This window comes from Notamacropus eugenii, chromosome 2 (genome assembly GCF_028372415.1).
Source record: "Notamacropus eugenii isolate mMacEug1 chromosome 2, mMacEug1.pri_v2, whole genome shotgun sequence".
Taxonomy (NCBI): domain Eukaryota; kingdom Metazoa; phylum Chordata; class Mammalia; order Diprotodontia; family Macropodidae; genus Notamacropus; species Notamacropus eugenii.
In genome coordinates, this window is record NC_092873.1 from 511,658,042 (window position 1) to 511,679,150 (window position 21,109).

General features: G+C 49.3%; 1 protein-coding gene across 3 annotated transcripts in view; it reads right to left on the minus strand.

Annotated features, from left to right (window-relative positions):
• Positions 1-21,109, minus strand: part of EPS15 (epidermal growth factor receptor pathway substrate 15) — a 129,110-nt gene that overhangs the window by 9,646 nt on the left and 98,355 nt on the right. For all 3 annotated transcript variants that reach the window (XM_072649424.1, XM_072649426.1, XM_072649425.1), the window contains 8 exons: positions 10,397-10,558; positions 9,791-9,988; positions 8,141-8,341; positions 7,061-7,138; positions 6,626-6,716; positions 6,146-6,181; positions 5,168-5,304; positions 1,776-1,842 (listed from right to left, as the gene is read on the minus strand). In XM_072649424.1, coding sequence (XP_072505525.1) covers positions 1,776-1,842; positions 5,168-5,304; positions 6,146-6,181; positions 6,626-6,716; positions 7,061-7,138; positions 8,141-8,341; positions 9,791-9,988; positions 10,397-10,558 — 970 coding nt within the window. The remainder of the gene's footprint in view (positions 1-1,775; positions 1,843-5,167; positions 5,305-6,145; positions 6,182-6,625; positions 6,717-7,060; positions 7,139-8,140; positions 8,342-9,790; positions 9,989-10,396; positions 10,559-21,109) is intronic.

Sequence of the window (21,109 nt, forward strand, 5' to 3'; positions counted from 1 at the left end):
GCCCCATTTGGGGTTTTCTTGGCAGAGATGTTGGAGTGGTTTGCCATTTCCTTCTGCAGCTCATTTTACAAATGAGGAAACTGAGCCAAACAGACGTTAAGTAACTTGCACAGCTAGGAAGTGTGTGAGGCTGGATTTGAACTCAGGTCTTCCAGACCCCAGACCCAGAGCTGTATCCACTGCACCACCAGGCTACTTCTAAAAACCAACCAGTACCTGATAAGGCAGGTGACCCTCTAGGTCCCCAGTGAGCAGAGGACAATAGCAGGACATTCTCGAATAGGCAAGAGAAATAAGAATTGTAAGAGTAGAATTTATGGCTTCCACAGCTGAAATAATGAGCAGAATGGAAAACCCTCAATCCACACTGGCGAGTTTTGCCGAAGAAACGAGAGAGAAGAGCTGCCCGGGGATGCAGATGGCTAACGGCGAGGACAATCTGAAAGAAGCCAAAGGCAGTGGCCCAAAGAGAAATCCCCCTGGGAGTGAGAGGGATGCTCCCTCCTGTGGGCAGCCCTCTGCGAAGGCTTGTGGGCCCTTCCCAGGCCACACCATGATCTTTCAGCCTCACTTGTTCCAGACTTGAGCAAACCTCCCTCCAGGATGACCCCTGCCCAGAAAAGCCAACATTTATCAACATTAAATCTCTCCTCTCCCCTCTGCCCTCAAGTCCACAGTTTTCATCTATTTTGACCAATCTTTCTTTGTGCTTACAAAAGTTTGATTCTATCAGCAGCTTTAACTTAAAACAATTCACAGTATTTTCACCATTGCATCCGCAGTCTTCATTCACGGTCTGCAGATTCCTACTGGTTTGAGGCTTCTGCTCCAGTCAGGATGGCCTGGGTTCAAATCCAGCCTTAGACACTTACTAACTGTGCAAATCCCTTATCTTGTCTGCCTCAGTGGCCCCTATGGTCTTTTTCAGCTCTTAATCTATGATCCTATGAACACAGACAATCAGGGCTGTGAGGGACCAACTGTAAAGAGTCACCATGTTTAGCCCTCACCTCCCCATCTTTAAATTTCTTTCACTTATATTCACAAACCAAGAATCCTGCCCAAGGTCACTCCTGCTCCTTTCTCTTCCATGCTGCCTGGTTAATAACTAAGCCAACTCATCTACCAACTTTTTAAAACCCAATTTAAATAGAACCAACTAAAATTATCCAAATTCAGTATTAAATTTAATAACATCAAATATAAATACCATTGCCAAATCTCTCTAAGAAGAAATGCTCTCTCCCACCTCTTCGTCCCCTCACAAATCTCACATTTAGGACACCATGGTGTATGCTATGGTTTACAAAAACAACAACGCGTAGCCTGCTTCACAACGGTGCTGTGAGAAAATCACTCTGTAACCCTTAAAATGCTACATAAATGTGAACTGTGAGGCCCTCCCTCCAACACACAGTAGCTCACCGCGGCACACAAAGACAGGGCCTTGTCCATCTTTATCTATCTCCCTCAGCCCCGAACCCTAAGGTGTCATGCTTGCAGGCCCTAGAATTGCACTGAATCACACATTACAGAAAAGGCAGCCACTGGCTCCATTTTTCTTGGGAGTTAGGTGGTACACACACACACATCCCTGAGGTATGACAATACATTCAAGTGTATTGTCAAAACAAAACCTCCTAAAGTTGTCAGTAAACATTAGGATCTGTGCTTATTAAGAAAAACACCTGAAAGGTTGATTTGTGTTTTTAAGATTAGCATCATAAGTTCGGTATATAAAGAAATCAGAAATCTTTTATTTGTTTGTTTTTTACCTGGATCACTTGCTGCTGCAACAACTGTTCCACCAGGGGCAAAAGGGTCGTCCTTCAGAGTCTCTATCTGATAAAGTGACAGAAAACTTTGATTGAGGGGGGAGAAAACTTTTCCAAGATGCAGCCTGGCCTGTGTCAGGGTCCTCTGACCTCTGACTGCCAGGGTTTGCTACCCCCTAGCACAGACCCAGCTGAGAGAAGAGGTATCTACTTCGGACTTTGTGGCAATAAAGTCCACTTCAGGTAAGGACAGGATACGTTTAAGGACTTGCAGTATCTCATGGAAGAGTCCACTACATGAGGGTCTCCTCAGGGCCAACGTGGAAGAACACAAACACCCAGTCAACCAGGAATTTAGAGTCTCCAGAGATAAACTGATTTGCCACATTGAAGCCTCACCAGGCTCTCTCTCCTGAGAGTACAGAGAGCAGTGACTCCGTTTGAGGCCCAGTTTAGAAATGTGACCTTCAAAAGCTTGGGTTGGAGGAAGGGGGCAATGGGGAGGGAGTTAGCTGGTCAGTCAGTGAGTCAACACACATTTCTTAAATATCTGAGGTAGGTGGCAGTTGTCGCCAAAGGGTGCTATCTTCCTGACCCACAGACTGACTGCCACGGCAGGTTCTGACTGCAGTCACAACCCTATCTGAGCTAAACAAACATTTCAGACACACTTTGTCAAGAGAAGCGAACATTTCTCCATCACAACCACAGAGCTGGGTGCTGCAGTCTCAAAATTCTTTAGTAACAGCTGAAAAATGCCCAGCTTCAGGACAAGATAGAGCAAAAATGCCCCTGGCCACCCATTAGAATGCTACTTCCTGGCAGTTCTTTCCTGAGGATGCTGCAGGGATGTTTGCAGCCCATGCTCTTCTGTGGACATTCCTATCTACAGGGCCTGTTTCGAGACTGGTAGATGAGCCCCTGCTGTCTGCCACAGGAAGTCCACTAAAGGACTCATTATGTGCAGGCCAAGCAGATGAGAGGTCTAAAAGGCACTTATGTGTGTGCAGATAGGAAGGACTGAGGCCCCAACTGAATGGATGTTTCCCACAGGACCCTGTTTGCTTGCTTCCTTTCTAGGAAGGCAGATTCAACAAATCACTGGCTGAAGCACCTCCAGAAGGCTCCCCGCTGCTGAGCAGGCCTCAGAAGGAGAAGGCCTTTCTCGAGATGTCATTTCCACCAGCTGCCAGGGCTTGGCTTCAATTCCAAGCTTGAGCTGTGGTTTTCAGGTCTCACAGGCGTACTCAGAGAAGGAACATGAAACTAAATAGGTCATCTGTTAGAAAACACCAGATACTGTGCCATGGGGGTGGGAGCTGGGATGAGGAAATAGGAGATTTAATCCAGAGAAGTAGGTGGAGATGCTACCTTCACATACCCCAAGGGCGGAAGGGTGGAAGAGGAAACAATTCTATTCTGCATGGCCCCAGAGGACAGAAGCAGGATCACTGAGTAAATCTGGTTCAATTAGGCCAGAATTGACTATATGGAGGGTGAACTTTTGTCCCATCTATAGACCTCCCCATGACCCAAAGGACATGGCTGGTATATGTGTGCCTCTTTGTACTACACAAGCCAGAGGACACCATCACTACCCACAAGACACAAGATCTTGGGAGGAGTCACAAAAGGATATGGCCAAGAAATCTCAAAGGATTAGGAAAAGGCTAGGAAGATGATGAATAGATTACAGATCCAGCAAGGGATCTAGCAGCTCTTATCAACTAGTGGTCACACCAAGCAGGGGGCTGCTTAGGTACAGATTTCTAGAACGCTCTTTTTTATGGGTTCCCTGCAAGGGGCTGAGGTATTGCCCTGATCCCAAGCCCTCTCTTTACAAGGGGAGGCAGAACCACTGCTTTCAGGGAATGCCAAGGAGGGCACTTTGGATGGAGGCTGGAAGAAAGTTCTCTTCCTCCTACAAGATTCAATTAAGTGTTTTCCAAGGGTAAAAAGGGACCAGTGAGACATGATTCACTTCATTGAAGCATTTTACATCTGTCCCTTTCCATTAAAATCCAGCCCTGGGATAATCCACACATTAACATCTTGGACCTCTCTTGGTCCTCTGCACGCAAGGGTGTCATATGTATTTGTTCAACTGAACTGTATGCAGCTTCTGCTTAAAACATCTCCAGTGATGGGGAACTTCTGAAAGATCCCATTCTAATTAAGGACAAGTCTTATGGTTAGGGAATTTTCCTTGTGAAATGAACCAAGGTCTGCTTCCCTGTAACTTCCAGTCACTCACCCCAGCCAAGAGAGAAGGCCCCTCAAACCCCAGTCCTGTCAAGTCTTCCTCTTGTGGCATTTCCCAGCCTCACTCCTAGCCCCCTCCTCTAAATGTGATCTAGCTTGTCAATGCCTCACTGAAAACATGGTGCGCAGAACAGAACACGCTAATATAAGTCCCTCATACAACATATTAAGCCTTTCCTTATCTTGCCAAGGACAGCAGACCTGAACTTCCCCAAGTCTGAAAGACATCCCAGATGCCACTCCCAGCTTTAGGGCAACATAGGAGAATTAATTATCTCAGGTTATGCCTTTTGAAAAATGACCTTTGGGGAAGAGGACTGAATGAAAAGAAGCAACTGAAACAATTCCCTGTCCCTTCATCCTCACCCAGTTGACCAAACACAGGGCATAACTGGTTTCAGGCCCAGTTCAAATGTCAGCTCTCTGAAGAGAAAGATCATGATGGATGGCCACCAGGATGTCCTGTAGGATGGGTACCTCCTGTGGGCACCACATCCAGTGGACACCAATACCACACCGGCTGGGATTAGAAGGACATCGACTTTCCTCTTGAGTGCCTCAGGTGGCAGCTTCTCTCCCCTCAGTGAGATACAGGGGCTGGGAAGGCCTTTACTCCACAGCCACACTCCAGGATCTCCCCAGAACTAGTCAAGTTGGTTCTCTTAAAGCTGACAATGTCATGAAAGCTGATCTAGAGTGGGAAGTTCTGCTTGAGAGATGGGGCAGCAGAAAAGGGAGAAGTGTCCCACCCTAGCAATGACTGCCCCCTGGGAAGTGGCTTTCAGGGGAGCTGGGGTACTTGCTCTGCCAATGCTGCCCTGGGGCCAAATGCCAAAAAAGTCACTATTTGGGAATTTCCCTCAGCACCTGGAGGAGGCTACCAGGAGCTCCTCTACAACACAATGGCCCAAATTCAGCCAAAGCTGCAGGAATCAGCCTGAGAACGTGGCCCAAATGCAAGACCCGACCATAAAGCTGCGTTTTTTGTCTGTTCCAGACTTGGGCTCTGAAGGCTATTCCCAATGAGGAGCTCCAAGCCTGAGTGGAAGAACATATTGGGTCGCCCAGTAAGATACATACAGTCTGTCCAATGGAACAGGCTCTCACTCCATCCCTTGCCTCCCATTTACCGAGGGGTCACTGCTGCTGCTGGCTGCAGAGAAGGGGTCAAGGTCCGAGGAGGCAAAAAGATCAGTCACAGATGGCTTGAAGAAACAGTCGGCTGCAAACGGGTCTGACCCTTTGAAGGGGTCACCTCCAAACGGATCTAAGTAAAATCAAGCCGAAGGACACCATGTCAGCAGGGTGTCTATGCAATAAAACTTCCTTCCAGCTGACTTCAGGGAGCCCACCAACAATGGGAGAATCTATGTGTAAAGGACAGCACCTCCCACCTGACCACCTGGCAAATGAAGGCAGGGGTCCTGATGGCAATAGTCTGAGTCGGTCACTCTTAACAAATGGTTAATTCCAACAGCAGCACAACATGGGCTAAAGTTCATTCTGAGGCCTACAAAAGAGCAGAACCTTTTCTGGGTTTAGGCCCAGACCTCACAAGATCACATCAATTGGAAATGACCTCTTTCCTAGGAGATACTGACTCTCCTTCTCAGAGCAGAGTGCTTTGAAGGTTCATTAAGTCAATGAGAACTTCACACACTAGTTCTGCCAAGCTGAAACTTCTCCACTGGCGTCATCAATGTTTCCCTGGCTCCCTCTCATCGTTCCTGTCTTACTAATCACAGCTTAGGCACCTTAACCTTCACTCTGCCCCCTTGCTATTAAGGCAGGGGAAGGGAGCTTGTGAAAGTCTCTTAGTTTAATCTTGATGAGAGCCCTTGTGCTAGATAATGAACATTATTTTCAAGAAAAGGGTAACTGTTAAATCAGAAAACTGACTGGAACCCACTAACTGCCTACAGGAAAGGGCCACAGCAGGTAGCTCTGTGCCAGTTTTAAAACCACGAGGAAGAGGAGCCCAACCCCCCTCACAACCACACATACACGCATGCGCACATACACATGCACACACAGCCTCACTCCCCAATCCAGGGCAGACTGACATAAGGCCAAATTCCAAACACCAAAAAGGGTAAATATGTACTGACCTATTTTCCCAAAAGGATCATCCTTGAAAGGGTCCCCTGGAGGCAAAAATAAAAAGGCAATCATCAGAACCCTGCCCTCCTTTTCCCAGCAGAGCTAGGTCATTCTGGGAGCCTGCCCCTCATTGCCACCCCCCCCCCCCCCAGCAGTGATCACTGCAGGGCTTCAGGGGGATGAGGGGCACAAGCGAGAGGGCACCCCCCTTGGAGCCCTGTCTATGGCTGGGCTAAATCTAACTACAACCTCCAAAGGCAGACCTCCAGAGATAGAGAGGCCTTTGCCCAGAGCAGCCTGTGCCACCCAAGGAGCTCAATTGTCTCATGAGCCGAGGGGCTGTTTTTGTACCTTGCAACCCCCAGCACCCACAACATGCAGGAGGAACCATGTTGCCATGATGACACTGAGGGAGTACAACACAGCCCTCCCCCACCATCCTGGCCATCCAGGTAAGCCTCAGCCCCAACAAAAAAGAGGCTACTTACGACCAACGAAAGGGTCCGACTGGAAGAAATCCAGGTTTGGTTCCCCAGCAGTATCAGATAGGGAGCTTGAGTCTAAATTAAAGAAATCTTCCTAGAAAATATTCAAAAGTATTTGAAAGGAAACCAAACATATTCTGATCAGCCTGAAGGTCAATAAAATCACAAACATATTACGGTGGGTCAGCCTGCCCCCAGAGCCAGGTCTTAGGCTGAGGCCATCCTTGGGGGCTGTGTGACTCATGTATGAGGGGCCACCTGGGCAATCACTAGGGCATCTGGGTTGTGTGACCCATGTACGAGGGGCACCTGGGCGAATCACTGCAGCTCCTGGGCTGTGTGACCCACATACGAGAGGCCACTTGGGCAGCTGAGGAAGGAGTCAAGACCCCGCTCAGGAGTTTGCTTTCCCTGATGCAATGGGAGATCCACACTCACTTTTTCAGGCACTGCTGGAGTCTCTCCTTCCTTCTCATCAGCTACCTCGGAGGAAGGACCTTCAGGACTGCTTCTGACCTAAACAAGATTCGAAAACAAACATGGATTAAGTTTGAAAAAGGATTCTGATGGAGGAGGGAGGAGCAGGAGCCTGGCTCAGGAAAGCTAGGCTCTTGTCCTTGCTTTTCATTGACCTGACTGGCCTAACTGTGGGGACATCATTCCTTCCACCCACCACAGAGACCACACTTCAGGGCAGGCTCGGAGTCTCTTGGCCTGCAGTCAGAGCTTCTGCCATGGCCATTCTGGGCAGCTCTGGCCAAGTGCATGAGTCATTCTAGGCCTGTAAGAAGGCCAGAGCAGAGGCTGGACTAAACAACATCTCGTAAGGCCCCTCACGGCTCTGCTCTGGTGCCCTGACAGCTCACACAGATACAGACATCAACAAGCTTTCCTCCCTTCCCCTTGGAGAACGTGGGGGCTTGATGGACTCTCTATGAGCATCTCTCCTAGATCTGCTCACTCTGGGCTATGTCAGCCTCAGGCAGATCGGGCCATTACACCATTTTTCCTCCCTCTGCTGAGGCTAAGGTGCTGAGGGTCTCTGCCAGCTCCTGGGGGTTCCCCCACAGCTTCCCTTCCTGAGGGGGCTGCTGTCTCCTCTGCAGGCCCTTCCGCAGCATCATTAGTTCCCAGGGAATTAAATGTCCCCAACAGGTGATACAAGAGGAGGGGCCACAGGGAGTCATATGCTCTGAACAGGCAAGTTTGTGGGTCTCGGTTTCTCCTCTGCAAAAATGGGGCCCAGGTAGCCAAGACCCAACGGGACTTTGTATAAAATATTTCGGAGATGGAAGAGTGAGTGATGAAGATGAGGAGGGCAATGGATGAGATACCATCATACCCGTCTGTTTCTTCCCTATACATTTCAGCCTAAGGAACCAGGGAGAGTGTGATTTCTGGGCCCAAGAGGATTCTTCTCACTATACCAAGCCTCAGGACTATATGCCCAAGGGTTTCTGAGAAATGTTCGCCAGGCCAGAAATGACCATCGAGGCATGAGCACGGCAGCACCCTCACCGGAGATTCTGAAACTACTGGCTCGGTCCCCAGGGTGCTCGGGGTGTCTGAGTGCTCATGGAGATTGGCTGTCTCACTGCTGCTGTTGCTGAGGCTGCAGTAGTCAGCAGCACCGTTGACCAGGCTGCCTTGGCGACTCCTGAGCCAACTCTCCTGACTGCTGGGGTCTAGCTCCTTCATCTCGGTCAGTCTGACTTGTATCTGGATCACAGGAAGAAGAAAGGCACAAGGGAACCGGGTCATCGAGAGATGGAAAAGCAGAACATCCAAGCCTCCCATCCTCAGTAGGCACGGCCTGAAGTTTCTAGTATTCTTGTCTTCAAGGTGCCAAGTGTGGCAGCAAAGGAGTACGAAAATCTGAGACAAGCTCCCTGAGGGAATCCCACTGCCTCCCAAGAACAACGGGAAAATCTCCAAATGGCTGGCTTTGTTTTAACCAGAGATGCTCCTCCCCTGCCTGGTTGAAACACGTCCAACCTGGGGGTGGGGGCAGGGAGGACCTGGCTCTCAGAAGCTCTGAGCCCCTTCCCCCTGCTGTGTATCAGGAGGCCGGGCACTTCCTCCAGTCTGGCACTGTTACTCCACCATTCAGCCGCTCCACTTGGGTTAAGTCTCTCCTCTGATAGGTGGTGGTTATGTAAAGTTGGACATGACTTTCCCTTCCTGGGCCTTGGTCCCCCTGACCACAAACTGAGAAGCAGTGCTTGAAGAAATCTCTCGGGTCCCCTTCTAGCTTAGAATCTTACGGCCTTAACCTACTGGCCAGCGGGTGGATCTGCTTGGCAAAGAGCAGCCACGTCAGCAGGGTGGGGCCTCTGTTCACTAAGACAGGCCAGGCCTTCTTCATTCTGCCAGGGACACCAGCCTTTCAGACCCTCTCCTCTCTTCCCTGAGCCTCAATTTCCTCATGTGTCCAGTGAGATAACTACACCTCCCATGCCCTGCCTCCCAGAGCTGGGCGGTCAGCTGAGTGGAGCCATCAGCCCCAAGGAGCCACAGAAATGCTGGCTCTCACCAAAGTCTCTATGAGGAGTTTTAGCTCTGAGATGACAATGTGGCCCAGGCACTTCACCATCATAGCCACAAGTGTAATAACAGGGAAAAATTTCCATGCACCACCCCCTTGCCCTTGTTGTGCCTCCCTCATGGCCATTATGAACATCAGGCAGGACACCTGGGCCTCAGGGAATCCAGCCACATAAGCTGAAGTCTGGGCTCAGGATATGGGAACCACTCACTCTGGAGGACAGTGCCCTGACTCAGGACCTGTGGAAAACCAATCCTCTTAGGCTCACAATTTGTACAGCACATCTTCACCATGGTCAACCTTAATCCACATGTTGTTTCTACACCCACTTTACAGCAAGGAAACTGAGGCCTGGAAAGGAGGAGGAGCTATCTGCTCATTCCCAGGTCTGAATGCAGATGGAAGCTGGGGGCAGGATGGGAGCCAGAGCAGGATTCTAAGGCCACACCACCCAGTCCTGTGCAGCTGATCTTTCCCTCTCCCACCAATGCACCCTTGCCCAGGCTGTGCTGCCTATCTGAAATGCCCTCATAAAACTCAGAGCTACCTTCGAAGCCCAGCTCGGGGGCTACCTCCTCCCTGAGCCCTTCCCCTTCTGGGTGACTCTGCCACCTGTGCCTTACCGAGGTGACTTCCTGTTGTGAATCCTGTAGATGCTGCTGCAGCGGGCCCAGCTGGGCCCTGCCCGCCTCCACGCTCTCCTCCAGCTCCGCCATCTCACGCTGCAGGCGGCTCAGCTCCTCTCGGGCCTTGATCAGTTCCTCTTCATAAGTGGAGATCTGAGATTCCTGGCTTGTTAATTCAGCTTTCAGAGAGGAAATCTAGAGGTTAGGTTAAGGGAAGGAAGGAGGGAGGGAAGAGGGGAGGAAGAAAGAAAAAAAAGTTGTTTGTTCACTGTGCTAATCACTTTACAAATCTCATCTCATTTGATCCTCACAGCAGGCCTAGGAGGTAGGTGCTGCTATAGGAAGCCGAGGCAGAGGTGAAGTGACCTGTCCAGGGTCACACAGCCAGGAAGCATCTGAGGCTGGATCTGAACTCAGGTCTTTCTGGTGCTTTCTCACGGCACCACCTGCTGCCACTCGGGCAGAACCTGTCACTGAGATCAAAAGCACATAAGGCAGTGGTGATGCCAGCTGAGTTCCTGAAGAAGCAGCGGGCTGTAAGCAGGGCCTGTGGCCCTTGGGGACCTCCCTGCCCCATGTCCTCCAGGGGCTGGCTGCCCTCACCAGGTGGGCCTCGTGGGCGCACTGCTGCCTGACGTCATTCAGCTGCTCCTCCAGTGTGGCCTTCTGCTCATCAAGCCCGTTCAGGACCTCCTGCACCTCCTGCTTCTGGGCTTGCAGCTTCTGCAGCTTGGAGCTCTCCCTCTGGACTTCATCTTGAAGGTCCTAAAGCAAAAGAAAGTGTGGGGTCTTGTCTTCCTTTAGCAGGAAGAACACCCAACAAGAGGGAAGTTGCTCCTCCAAACAGTGCTAAGGGTGAGGAGGACGTGGCCTGCAATGCAGTCCCCTGAGCTGAGGTCTCTCTCCTCCTCCTACCCCTTCGCTACTCCCTGCAGCAGCCAGCTAAGCAAAGCCCAACTCAGGGTTAGGTGAAAGGATCAGTGGGCTCAAGAGTGGGGCACCATATACACTTAACACTCCAAGGAGCAGGGATCCTCCTGATCAGGGTCCTCCCTGCACCTGTGGGGTCACCATCCTTCAAGGCCACCTTAGCCAACGCTCTTCAGGCTGCAGTAGCTGTGAAATCCCACCCCACTGCCTCCCCTTGGTGTGACAGATCTCTCTGAGACAGCACCAGATGCTCTGCAGCCCATCTGGACTGGCCAGAGCTCAACTCCACTGATCCCGCAGCACAGAACGCCCTGTCACCTCTATGCCAACACAGGACAATGGAACAAGGCTTGAGGGGGCCCCAAAGCCAAGACTACACAGATGTGACAATTCTAACACCAATGTCTTCAAGGCGTCTTCCAAATGCCACCTTGTTTGTATGGGTACTCTTCCCACTGACCTAAACCACAACACATTTACAAAACAAATAAAAATATCTCTCATTTCAATTTAAATAATTCAGAACTAATGGTTCCAAGTGATAATCAATGAAGAAGTACATATGAAGTGCCTACTACGTGCCAGTCATGGGGGATCCAAGTACAAAGAATGACTCTATCCCTGTTCTTAAAGGAAGAGAGTGATCCTGGCATTTCAGGAATGGAGGAGATGGCATCTAGAAGGGACGGAGAGCAGAGCCTGGGGACACAAACACGACAAGGTACCTAAGGTGCTCTGCGCTGGCAGCCTCCTCGCTGTGGACACGCTCTCCTACCCTGCAGCTCACGTTCCAGCCTCCGCACCCAGCCATCCAGGACGATTCTGGTCCGTGCCCACCCAGAGTGGAGGCCATCCCCCATCCCCCATCCCCCACTTCCCCGACACCACAGACGCGCCTGCATGGACAAGGGCAGAGAAGACAGACAGACACAAGCGCGCACTGAGCGCACTCCGGGCCGGGGCCATGTGGAGCTCGTTACAGATAACATTTCATGTCATGCTCACAACAAACCTGGTGCCATCATTAGCCTCATTTTACTGTTGAGGAAACTGAGGCGGAGTTTAAGTGACTTGCCCAGGGTCCTCCAGCTACAAGATATCCGAGGCCAGATCTGAACTCAGGCCTTCCTGACTCCAGGCCTTGTGCCCTATCCACCGTCCCACCCAGCTGCTTATCCCCGAGGAGCTGGCCATGATCTGAGCGTGAACCCTATCTCCAATACACCACCTGTCTGACTCAGCCCAGTCACACCATCCCCTGGGACTCATTTTCCTCATCTGCAGTGGTGAGTGGATTGTATCTGACAGCCCGTAAGGCTCTAGAGCAGATGAGTCCTACCCATGGGCCAAATCTGGCCCTCAAACTGTTTTTCAGACGTCCTCAAGCTAAGAATGGTCCTTACATTTTAAAATAAAGTGTTACGATATTTAGAGATGCAAAAACCATTCTTAGCTCACTGCCACACAAAAATAGGCAGAAAGGCCAGAAATGGCCTCCAGCTTTAGCATGCTGGACCTGCTCTAGCGCAGTGACCCCATGGACCCATGACACAAAGAAAATAATTTTAAAGTGACTTCATAAAGATGTTCAGCAGAGCAACCTCTGCTTTCTAAAACGAAGTGGCTGAACAACCATTACTGCTGCTGTTCTGCTGTTTCAGTCGCGTCTGACTCTCTGTGGCCTCATTTAGGGCTTCCGTGGCAGACACACTGGAGGGGTTTGCCATTTCCTTCTCCAGCTCATTATACAGATGAGAAAACTGAGGCAAACAGGGTGAAGTGACTTGCCCAAGTCTGTCCCTGTATAACCTCTGGGGAATGGCTAAACAAACTGGGATAGGAGTACAATGGCCTGTTACTGCATTGTAAGCAACAACAGACATCATGAGCACTGAAAAGCAAGGGAAGACTTCTATAACCTGATGCAAAACCAAGTAAGCAGAAGCAGGGAAACAGTGTATGCTGTGACAATGGCCATGCTAATAGAATTGAATGCTCCTACATTATAATGCTTGAGCCTGGGCTCAGTCTTCCTCCCACCTGCTAGAGCCTCCTGCTGTGCGCTGACACTCCGTAGGTTATGAGTTTCTTGAGAGCAGTTCCTATGTGTCCCCAGCACAGCATTAAGAGCAGGTGCCCAGCTCCTCCCAAATAGATCATTCCTTTCTTTGTACTTGTATCCTCAGCGCTAGCACACCACCTGACACACAGAAGGTGTGTAATGAATACCTGCTGACTGATTGATGAGAAGGTGCTTCCCTCCTTCTTTACACAAGTGAAGGACTCAGAGTACAGGGCACTATACAGAAGGCAAACTTTTTCAATGTGCTGGTTAGATATAGTGAACTGCTTTTCCCCTCCTTTTTATCTTCTTTGTTAAAAGGGATGAAAGGGAAAAGGACCTCCTTATCCAAAAATATTTAAAGCAGCTCTTTTTGTGGTGGCAAAGAATTAGAAATTGAGGGAATGCCCATCCACCGGGGAATGGCTGAATAAGCTGTAGTATATGAATGTAAGGGAATATTATTGTCCTATAAGAAATGATGAGCAGGATGATTTCAGAAAAACCTGGAAAGACTTATGTGAACTGAAGAAAAGTGAAATGCGCAGAACCAGGAGAACACCGTACACAGTAACAGCAATCCTGTACGACGACGAACCGTGAATGACTTAGCTATAGTGTGCAGTAGAATGATCCAAGACAATCTCACAGGACTCATGATGAAAAATGCTCTCTGCCTCCAGACAAAGAATTAATATTTTCTGAATACAGACTGAAGCATACTGTTTTTCACTTTCTTTATTTCTTTTTTTTGAGTCTTCCTGCACAAAATAACAAATATGGGAAATGGCACGTGTGTAACATATAAGATTGCCTGTCACCTTAGGGAGTGAGGAAGGGAGGGAGGAAAGGATAAAATCTGGAACTCAAAACTTAATAAAAAAATGTCAAGAATCGTTTTACATGTAATTGGGGGAAAAATATTTTTTTAAAAAAATTAAGGGGATGGAGGATATATGAGAAATATTGGAGAAGTAAAAATAACAGATATCCATATCTATATGTGCATGCATATATATACACATGTATACATACATACACACACAAACTATTTTTCAAATTTCAGATATGACTGTGCTGTTTTCACACAGATAAAGAAAAGTTCCAATACGGTCACAGTTTTAAGGTATAAAAATAATCAACAAAAACGTGGAAAAATCATCTTCTCTTTTTGTGAAATAAAGAGGCAAATGTGTTTCCACCTAAACTGAGATGGTGGTTTTGTGTGGGAGGAAGGTGACTGGTGGAGCTCGCACATCAGCCTGTGTTGATGGCGGCCTCCCCTCCAGCGTCCCTAGGCCATGGACTGAAGGCATGAGCCCAGATGGGCCCAGGACCAAAGGGGCTATTTTCCCCCAGCCCCCTCTCGCTCCCAATCAGAAATGATCACACTCAGGTCTGCAGTGAGAAGCATCTCAGTGTCATACTGTCACAGGACTTCACAGGAACAAGTGGAAGGAAGAAAAAACCTAATTTTCTAAGAAAGCTGCAAGTGAGTCTGATGACCCACCGGGATCATATGAAAGCTTATGACAATCAGCACTTCTTTAGTCCTTTTTTCTGAAAGTGAGAGAATCCTCCCCCCACCCCACCCCCACCAAATATTAATTAACACGAACCCAGGTCCATGAGACTTCCAGCTACTGAACACAGACCTGAAATTGGGAAGCACAGCAAATCAAACTCTGTTGAGAGAAGCCATGCTACATGTGCTAACAGGAAAAGATGCAACTTTGTTCCAAAATGATTCAGAAGCCCAACACATGGCAAAGAAACTTCCAAACCAATCTCTACATCATGATGTCCCCTGACTATTTTTAATCCTCCTTATTTTGGAATAGATTCTCTGGTCCTGACGTGAAGCAAAGAGAGCAGATGCGTGCATTTCATTCCCCAGATCTGCCTGTGTGTGGCAAGTTATCTCAGCCACCAGCAGCACAGACCACGGGTGGTGTAAAAGGAACTTGGCTCTTGGGAAGCTCCTCCCCTGGGCCTGTTTCTAACCCTCAGGGCTGACACCTGCACCCTCCCTGAGAGAGGAATGGAGGAAAGGGCCCAGGTAGGCCTCGGGCCTGTTTTGCTCCAGTTCCTCCAGCTCAATCTCCTGCTTGGTCGTCTGTGACATCACAAAAGAATGAGAATGACTGGGATGAAAATAGCCGAGCTGCGGATGCTGCAGTGCCAAGATGCAAAAGAAGCCAATAAAAATAGCCCCATGAACCTGCTGGAGGAAGGTGGGGGTGGGAGGGCAGGGGAGAGCTCTTTCTGCTATTGGCAATTTTTAAAGGAAAATGTGTTTTTTGGAAAGCTCAGTCTCACATCCAGAAAACAAGATCATCACCTAAAATATTGCTGATCAGGAGGTCCCTGAGAATTTGGCAAGTGGTTAGCCTCATAGAAAGTCATTCTGTGGGCCATTCTCAAAATGGAAGTTAGGTTACTGTTCTTAAGGTTCAATATGCATCCTTAACTGGAACAACATATACAAGTTTGAAAAAGATCGTGAGAAGAGCCTGTCAGGAGTGTGGCTGGTGTACCCCACTGGCTTCCTTTTACAAAGTCACCACCTGTCCCAAGCAGCAAAGCAACCCTCTCTCCTTAATGCAGGAGAAAACAGAACCACCAGCAGAATAGAGCGAGTAGCCCCGGGATGCCCCCATCACCCAGCTGCTGGGGGTCTCTGCCTTCTTGGCACCACCTCACCCCACCCCCTAGTTCAGGCCCTCATCACTCTGGATCTAGACTCTCCTGCCTCAGCAGTCTTTTTCCACTCAGCTACCAAAGCCATCTTCCCAAGGCACAGTTCTAACTAGGCTACCTCCCTACTTAGTAAAGCCCAGTGACTCCCAAAGACCTCCAGGATCAGCTCGAAACATGTCAGGCATTGAAGTGGGCCCCTCCTCCCACCTTTCCAGTCTAGTCAGGCTTCACTCTGGAATCCAGCTGACCTAGATGCTGCTTGCTCCTCATAGCCAGCGATTCATCTCTGTCCAACACACCTTTGCACTGGCTTACCTTCATGCCTGAAATGCTCTCCCCTACTGACCTCTGTCTTCTGGTTTCAGGGCTTCCTTCAAGACAACTCAAATCCCACCTTCTGCAGGGGGCCTTTCCATTGCCAGTCCCCTGGATGGCTAGTGCCCACCTTTGAGCTACTATGTGTCCCTCCCGTATGTGCATAGTTATTTGTACACTGTCTCTCTCCCCAAGGGCCAGGACCATGTTTTTGCCTTGTTGTTGTCAACATTTAGCATGCGCCTGGCACATGTTAACCTCTAATTAAATGCTTGCTGACTCACTGACTTACCCATGGCTGCGTAGCTGGGTAAGGGAAGGAGTAAGGTCTCAACCCATAGTCTGCTCCATATCCACCATTCACTCTTTCCCCTCAACTAAACAAGTCTGTACAAGTGCCAGCACATGCATACTGGCGCACCTCTGAGCACTCTCGCCTCCAGACAGAGGGAGCTGAGCATGGGGCCGTGCCTTTCCCAGGCATGTGGGCAGGACGGCTCTGCTCTGTGATGGCAGATCCTAATCAATTTCCCTTCTTCCTCTAGGAGAAAACAACCTGATTTAAATGTTTCAGTATTTAAAACACTGTATAGAAATGTTCATCTTACCTGAATTAACGTGTGGGAAACCCTAGCCCTCCGACTCCCTGGGTGTGGTTGGTGAGATGCTCTAAGAGAGCAGATGGCGGGGTGGAGGGGAGGAGGCCTGGCCTTTCAGGAGGGTGAAGTCTAGGACCACCTGTCCTCAAAATCATGTGTTTTAAATGTAACATAACAGGATCACAAAGGAAACCAACCATGTTGAGACACCATTATCAAATGATTGAACCAGTTCCCAGAACTGGGCTAACTGAACGTGAGTGTGGAGCAGAACGTGGGCCCAAGAGATGAGAACCCACAGGGATGGGCCAGTGGCCTCTTTCAGGCCCAGGCCTTCCTGCACTGATGTCACTGACCTGAGCTTCCATGAACAAAAAGGCCTCAGTGATTCCCTCTATCGTCCCCAGCCCCAATGCTTCCTTGCCTCTCTCAACAAAAATCTAACCACCGTTTATGGGCTGCTTGCTCACTCAAGGCCCTATACTAAGCAAGGAAGAGCTGCACGCAAAGAGGGTGAGACGTGACTACCATGAGATGACTAAATGTGTTGCCTGGCCAAGCACACAACACAGTGGGTGACAGGAAAGCGGGGCACATAGGCACAGCAGCCCAGAGAAGGGTCACTTGGAGGAAACACGCAGGCTGTCCTTCAAGGAATGCAAGGGCTGCCACAGTGAAGAGGGATGACTATGTTTGTTGGGTGTCAGAGGGAAAGAATTTAGTGCAATGCGTAGAAATGACAAAGAAGTAGAGGTGGGCTTAGTGCCAAGCAATCTTCTTAACCTAAAGTTGCCCTCAAGTAGGAGAGGTTGTGTCTCTGGAAGGGCCCCTTGCCCCATGGGCTGTAAACAAGCAAAAGCAGGCATGGCAAGGGGTCCCCCAAGGCTTGGCAGGACAAGCCTATATGGCTCTCTCCAGCTGGATTATAAAAGACAATGGCAACCAATTCACAGAAGGCCCTGTGAATACTGCCTTCAAGACTGAAGTTCTCAAATCCCAAGTTGGCTATGAAAGTTATTCTGACTCAAATGGCATGGGGCTGGCCACAGCACTTTACACACGTCACTTCACCCAATCCTAGGTTGGGAATGAAACCCAGGTCTTTCCAACTTCTACTTAGAGAGTTCTAGCAAAGCAAAGAATGCTGGGAGGGAGAATGTTTTAGGAAGACCACAATGAGGTCAGTTTTAGGGAGATCAGATTTGAGGGAATAGTGGGACAGGTGAGTGTTCATGCTCATCAGGATTCTGGGACACAGCCTTGAGAAAGGTCAGAGCTTAGGGATTCTAAGAGGTTGTACAGAAGACAAAACTGAGACCTTCCTTCCTCCTGTCTCTGAACACTTTCTCTACCACATCTCTGAGGCTCTCAGAATGACTTCTTCATTCCTTGGAGTGTTGCCCTCCTGGCTCAGGATTTCTTTTCCCTCCCACAGCCCCTACACAGGACCCCAATTTCTTTGTTAGAATGCAAGCTCAGGGACAGCGTTCCTTTTTGCTTATATCTGTATTTGTGTCTGCAGCACTTAGCCCAGAACCCAGGACATAGTAAATGCTTAATAAATGCGCACTGACTTGACATGTTATGTGACCTAAGGTCACACATAAAAGTCTGTAATGGATCTGGGGCCAGCCCCCTTCTTGGTCTAATATCTACTGGCCCCATAGGTGGCCCTGAAGAGATGAGATCTCTAATGGGAGAAAGAAGAAAACAGAGCTGAGGAGAGAACCCTGGGCAATGTCGATGAGAGGAGCTACCAAAGAAAAGGTCCGGAGGTTAGAATCGGATACAAAGGTCAAGGGAGAGGGCAGCATCAAGGCAGACAGTCAGAGCTGAGGACCATCTTGGGGCTTGGCCATTGGGTGGCGCTATAGTGGGTGGAGCGCCAGGTTTGGGAGTCAGGAAGACCCAAGTTCAAGTCTAGTTTCCCACTCTTACTAGCGATATGACCCTGGGCAAGTCACTTCATCTCTCTTTGCCTCAGTTTCCTCAGTTGTAAAATGGGGATAACAAAAGCACTGAGCTCCCAGGGGTGTTGTGAGGACCAACCAGCTGAACTCATTATTATTAAAACACTGATGACCTTGGGGAAGGCGGGGGGGCAGTTCAGGAGAGGAAGGAGGAAGGCAGGATACAAAAGCCTGAGGAGAGCTCAGACAAGTGGGGGCAGGAAGGAGGAGTGAAGGGGGCTGCTGGGGGCCAGCAGGGCCCCTTTGTCTCCAGTCATCCCAAGGATACTCTCAGACAGAGGACCCATTGGCCTCCTCCTCCTCGCTCTCAATGGGCACTCTTCCTCTGCCCCTTCTCTGTCTTGTGGATCAGTTCCTTCCTGCCTTCACATGCCTCTCTATGTGCCCAGACACACACTGCCCTGGGCAGAGCAGGACCTCCAGATGTATTCTTTAAAGCTTTTCAGACAAATGCAGAGGAATGGTCAGAAGATGAGGTGTCACATGTGCCTGTGGAGGGAGATAGCCCTGAGGAAGGGAGGCCCACAGGGAAGGGAGGGAAAGAGGGGGGGGGAGGGGGAGGGAAGGGAGAGGGAGAGAAACAGGGAAGGAGGGGAGGAGAGGAGGGAAGGGAGGAGGGGAGGAGTCCAGGGCCTACACAGTAGGTTTGGCCTCAAGGCTCATAAAGGACTTGCTGATGTACTGACTGATTCCTCTGACACAGAAGGGAAGCAAGAGGATCTCTCTGACCACCCTGCCCCATCTCTGAGTCTCTCTTCTCTGTTCCTATCCCACTCCACTTCAGTCACCTCATTGATTTTTAATTTTTAAAACTGGAATTCATGTAGGTAGCAAGACACAGTGAGAGGCCCTCTGCCAGGCCCCACAGACAAAGCAAAGAAGGCAGATGGGGAGAGGAGAATGAAGGCAAACTCTTCCTCACTCTGTGGAGGGGTCTTATGGCAGCGTCTTGACTCAGGAGCCCTGTGTGACCCCAGTTGCATGTGCTCCAAGAATGTTAAACAAGGCCCTGCATTTCACCCAATGCAGTGTGTTCAAATTAATATAAGTGGGGAAAGCCCTGGGGATAAGAGGTAGCTCCCAACTTCTAGTCAGCACCTTCCAGGGGAATGGGTTCACCTCTGGGCCTGGTTCAAAAAGTCAGCAAGGGCCATACAGTCAGATTCCATCAGAGGGCACAATAGCGGGTCTCTGGCCTCATGAGGTCACTGCAGCAGGGAAGTCAAAGCATCCTCAGGAAGCTCATGCCTCAGGAAGCTGGGAAGACTAGCTTGTCCAGACAATGGAGGTCTGAGGGAGGCCACTGGCCAGCTCTGCCACTACCACCCTCAAGGGAGCACCAGGAGTTGGGAATTCTGTCCTGTTCCAAAGGTGGAAGCCCAGAGGGAGAAGGAGGCATGTAGGTGATATGTGACGGCCACTTCTCCATACTCTCCTAATGCCTGTTCCCCAAAGAGAACTGAATGAACCCATGTCAGCATTGTGCTTTGTGTTATGAAACACACTGACCCAAGAGCTCATGATAACAGCTCCTTTCTTTACCCAATGTCTAGTTTCTCTGAGGGCAAAAAACACTTCCTGAGGAGCCAGGTACAAGCCACTTACTCAGCTAGCTCCTACTCTAGAATCTCAACTTCCTTAGTCAATCACATGTGAATAAGAAAGCTGAGGACCCATGTACACAGAGGACCTGCATTTCTAGGAGAAATTTCTAGTGAAGGTTTAAAAAAACACCTGAATAAACACTCACTACCTTTATAACAACAAGAAGACAAGCTGCCCCCATCTCCCTGGCTTCTTTACATCATCTGATCATGACCCTGGAGGACCACGTCTTTACCAGTCATATCCCAAGCCCAGCATGGATGGGAAGAACAGGCTCGAAACACCTTCAGATGGATTTTGAGGCAGTGTTTGTCTCAATTTAGAAATGGACAGTACCAAGACTGGCAAAGACCCATTACTCCCATTGAGCTCCTTCCCTTCCTAAGATCTTTTCTGCATGTTGGAAAATGACTGCTTCCTCCAATATATCGGGGACTTTTCTCTATCCCTCCCCACAAAACACAGAATTGGGGGCTCCCCAAGCAGACTAAGATGCTGACGAGAGCCTTGACTTCTGAATCATCTTCAGATGCCAGTCAAAGTCATCAGTGACCTCTCCCGACAAACAGATGACCAAAAGCAGCACACTCAGGCCACCATGTCTGGGGAATGTCCTACATAAACACCCACACAATGACTTGAAATAGTCAGAGCTCTCACTCATCCAAACTGAATCCCCTGGGGGAGCCAAGCTACAGAAAGGACCAAAACATATAAGATCTGAAAGGAAAGCAGAGCATGAAGGGACAAACCACCAGAGATTGTTGCTGCCCATCCACTCTCAGCATGGGCTCATCCATCCTAACCTTTGTAAGGAGGAACCCCAGATAAGATGGATGCCTATAACACAGCCAATTGCACTATCCTATGTTTCCCTAGTCTTACAAGTCTTATATGGCCAGAAGGAGCAAATGTAGATCAACATGAACACACACACACACACACACACACACACACACACACACACACACACATACACACACACACACACACACACCCCGGTGTAAGATTGAACTCCTCACATGCTACATGATTGAAAAATGTCCCTTTTCTCAGGTATAAGAGAAATATTAGTTGTAGGTATCCTGGCTGACTCAGCTAATTTTAAAAGGTTCCAATTATTCTAGAGGATCCT